The 4,485-nt window shown below is 29.7% G+C and overlaps 1 protein-coding gene across 1 annotated transcript in view; it reads left to right on the top strand.

Moving 5' to 3' along the window:
• LOC105620728 (serine/threonine-protein kinase fray2) overlaps positions 1-3,875 on the top strand; it is a 10,343-nt gene extending 6,468 nt beyond the window's left edge. The window contains exons 3-9 of the mRNA XM_012202220.1: positions 813-923; positions 1,516-1,615; positions 1,692-1,754; positions 1,927-2,040; positions 2,944-3,151; positions 3,244-3,409; positions 3,859-3,875. Of these exons, the coding sequence (XP_012057610.1) occupies positions 813-923; positions 1,516-1,615; positions 1,692-1,754; positions 1,927-2,040; positions 2,944-3,151; positions 3,244-3,409; positions 3,859-3,875 (779 nt within the window). The remainder of the gene's footprint in view (positions 1-812; positions 924-1,515; positions 1,616-1,691; positions 1,755-1,926; positions 2,041-2,943; positions 3,152-3,243; positions 3,410-3,858) is intronic.
• The last annotated feature ends 610 nt before the right edge of the window (positions 3,876-4,485 follow it).

Here is a 4,485-nt window from a genome sequence, read left to right as displayed (position 1 = left end):
GTACGTACGTACGTACGTACGTACGTAGTAGTAGTACGTTAGTAGTTAGTAGTAGTAGTAGTAGTTAGTAGTAGTAGTAGTTAGTACGTAGTGTAGGTGTGTGTGTGTGTGTGTGTGTGTGTGTGTGTGTGTGTGTGTGTGTGTGTGTGTGTGTATGAAATCAATGTTATTATTTATATGTAATATGTGAATATCAGAACATATTTGAAAATCATCAAAATTATAATATTTTATATACAATAATCAATAATTCTGCCAATATAATTTTTATTTTTTATTCAAATGCTAATTTATATATAATTATAAAATACTTTATAATATTATTATAATAAGCGAAAAAGATTTTATTCTTCTCAAAGGTTTAATGATTTATTGCAAATATTGTATCATCTAAAATTTATGCAACTTTTTTATCAAAATTTGTATTTAAATCTTTCTATATTTATTATATTTAGATTAGTTTGTTTAGAGATTGTAAAATATTATATTGTACTGTCATAAATCTAGCGAAAACAGAACTTAATTTTTAAAGTAAATCTTATTTTAATATTTTTGTTACTTACAAGACCATGTCAATAGCAATATTGCTACTATTATGATAATAGTCAATAATAACAAATAAAACAAATTTAAAGCGAAGACAATATAAGAAATTTAATTTAGATAGGTGAGAAAGAATCATAATTATCTGAATGTCTCCATTTATTCATTATACACACACGCGCGCGCGCGGTGTGTGTGTGTGTATGTGTGTGTGTGTGTATATATATTAGATTATTTTTCATCATTAAATAATGTAATAAATTATATAGGAGAGGGATGTAAACCAATATTCGATAGGGAAGAATTAAAAAAGGTTATAAACAAGACTAATGAAATAGAAGAACGACGCACAGTTGTAGCCATAGATAAAGAACAATCGGGTATGTATTACACAAATAATTGTTATTTATTATTAGTTTTTACATTAAAGAATTTATCAATTGAAGAATTAAGTAATGAAGTAATATAATGAATATAATGAATATAATCAATCTAAAGTTGCATTTGATTTTTTTTTCGAAGTACATGAAATTCTTTGATTAAGAAAAATTTTATTTAAATAGAAAATATAATATACTTGAGCTTCATATATACATATACATTATATACATATTCATAATATATGTATATAATATATATAAATAGATATATGTATACACATTTGTAATAAAACATTATATCATATAATTATTAATACTTGATCAATTCCTTAAAATTTATGACATATCTCTTGGCTAAAAATAAGATGAAAATATCGAAACTGTAATATTTCTCAAATGGGAAGCTATATTTATAATTATCGAATTAGATAATTTAAAGACCGTGTGTTTGAAGACAAATATATCACAGGGTTATGTTATTTTTCTATAATTGTGAAAGTTTTTTCCTGATTTTTGAGGTTCAATAATAAATATTACAAAATATGGTATTTAAAAAAAAATGTACATATTTTAATACTATAATATTATACAGCCTCGACAATCAAGTCACGTTCTTTGAGGAAACGTTCTTTATCTTTGAGTCCTATTAGGAATCGTGTCTATTCTGGATACCCATCTTCCTATCAATCCAGGTTCGTTATACTCATTACAAAAATATTCTGTATGCACTAAATGTACACTCTTTAATCTATTTCCTTGTGATTATAGTCGTCGCGTGGATTTGAAGCACCAGGATAAGACAGAAAAATGTGATACTCGTAAAGATGATGGGTAAGCTTTATTTATTGAGATAAAGAAAGTTTATTTTTGAAATAATGAAGGATACATACAAACAAGTATTACGTATAATAAAAACAAGTAAGGGAGCGTTTACACTGGCCGTAATCGTATGATGTTTTTCTACAGTTATATTTGAAAAGTACATTCTGTTACTTTATTTTAGGAGAAGCGATTTAGAGAAACGCAGAGAATATAAAGAGAAATATACCGAAAGAGATGGCGCAAATAAGCATGATAATAATCGATCGCGTTCTAGAGAACGTAACTCATATTCCAGGTATAGAATATAATCATTAACATAGATTATTATTTTAAATAAATAAATATTTTTATTATGTTAAACAATCTAATTTTTAGTCTATTATGACTTGTTATGATTTGGTACTACCAGACTTAATTGATTTGTAAAATGTACGACAAAGGCTGTGTTCCAAAATTTACTGCTGTACTGAAAATCTACAAGGTGTCGAGTGCCGTTCGGTTAACTCGCGATTTGTAGATCCGGGTTTAATTCCATCTGCGCTCATATACGCAATTTTTTGCGTTTAAGGAGCCGAAAATCAGTTCCATCTGATTATTAAGAGATCTTTGATCTCAGTGCTGTTCGGATTCGGTATTAATTTATAGGTCCCATATAATATCAATGGTGCATACATGTATAAATCTTTCAGTCTGGAGATTGGATATTAGGCTAACAATCTAATTCCAAATAAAAATCCATTACGAAAAAAAACCTCATAGGTCCTATCCTGCCTTGGGATGTTGCGCCATCAACGATTGAAAATCTATAGTGCTCGTAAGGTAAATTATGGATTTTCAGTACTGGCAGTAAATTCCTATATAACGTGCATGCTGCATAAGATATCTAATAGACGTCTTTTATAGCATTTTCAATCCAAGCAGATTTGCTCCTATTTGGATAATGTTCTACTATTGATGAATGTTACATATTCCACCAATAGAAGAGCATATAATATCATTAATTCAAGATTGGTGCAAATTCGCTCGGGTCGAATACGCTAGACTGCATCTTTTAGAGACATCTAAAAGATGTCTTTTAGATATCTTATGCAACATAAATATTATCTGGGTTTAAGAACACAGAATGACAAATCGTTGTTGAATAGGATTGTGAATAGTAATTTATTAATTACTCTTATTACAATTATTATTATTACAGGCCATTTATTGAAGAGAGATCTTATCGCGACAGATATCGTGAAAGATCGAATGAACGTTCTTATGAAAGAAGAGATAGAGATAGGGAGAGAAACAGAGAAAGAGATAGGAATAGAGACAGAACTAAAACTAGAGATAGATCCAGGGAACGAAGAGATATAGCGCCACATTATATCGAATCGCCAATACCTGTACCTATCTATTATGGTGTAAGTAAGATATATGTATATAATCTTGACTATCTTTTAATGAATGTTCCTAAACTTTGTTGGACTTTCTTGTGAATATATATCTCTACTAGAGTTTTCCTCCGAGACCTATCGTAGTAAGCCCTATGGTTCCATTAAGAGGACAAATTCCTCCTATGGGAAGAGGCAGACATCCTACTTTAATGGCACAAGTTAGACCATTTCCACCAAGATTTCCTCCAGATATGTACAGATTGGGACATCCACCTCCAAATCCAAGTAAGTAAATATATATATATTCATTATTCATTCGACGCAAAATCCCAAGGCGAGACAGAGTATATCTCTCATGAGATTTCCGTATGCATTTTTTTCCGGTATTAAGTTGTTAGCCTAATATTTCAGTTTGGGGAATGTGCACGTATTTCCACTGATATATAGAACCTAATGCCGGATTCGAACGCTGGTGATCAAAAATCTTTTTATCATCAGATGAAGCGATTTTTGGTTCCTTAAACGAGAAAAATCGTACGTGGCCGCAAGTGGGATTGAATACGATCTATAAATCGCGAGTCAATCACACCAAGCGACTCGACGTCTTCAGAATATTTTATATATATATATATATATAAAATATATAATTATACATGTTATATATGTGTAATTGAAGCTTCTCTACATATTTGTATTTTAATATGCATATATATATGTATGTGATAAAATTTCAGGATATGGACCATTTTGAAACGATGGATATCTTTATACATTATCGAGAACATTTTATGAAGATAATATCAATATATAATCTATTTTAATATTTGCTATATATTTGTGAGGACCTATTGGTTAATATATTTTTCAGTTATTTATTACTATCTTAGATATACATTTAAGATTTTACTGTATTAGAGAATGTAAGATGAAGCTATCCCAAGTAGCACACAGCGCTTAACAAAGTTAAAAAATCGCATACAATCGCTTTACAAGTGCTGCTGTACTACTTGGAATATATCCACGATGCCAGAAATTGTTCCGAGATCTCCAAAAAAAAGTTGGCCAATTGCTCAATTGATTGAATTGTTCGAACATAATTTGTTAATTCTTTTTTTGTCTGAGATCTCGAAACAATTTCTAGCATCGGAAACATAAGGCTTTAGAATGAATATTATACTGTTTAGATTGAATAATTTATTCATAGGTTTGTTTGCGTTGTTTGAAATTCCCAAGAATTTTGATACTTAAAAAGATGAAGATTGAGATAAATATATATTTGAGCGTTCGAGAGAGAGAGAGAGAGGAGGGGAGGGGAGAGAAGAAATAGAAGATGAACGTAAAAGGTGACAGACAACACAAAC

Source organism: Atta cephalotes, assembly GCF_000143395.1.
Source record: "Atta cephalotes unplaced genomic scaffold scaffold00028, whole genome shotgun sequence".
Taxonomy (NCBI): domain Eukaryota; kingdom Metazoa; phylum Arthropoda; class Insecta; order Hymenoptera; family Formicidae; genus Atta; species Atta cephalotes.
The sequence above is the reverse complement of the archived record's forward strand: the minus strand, read 5'-3'. Positions and strand labels throughout refer to the sequence as shown.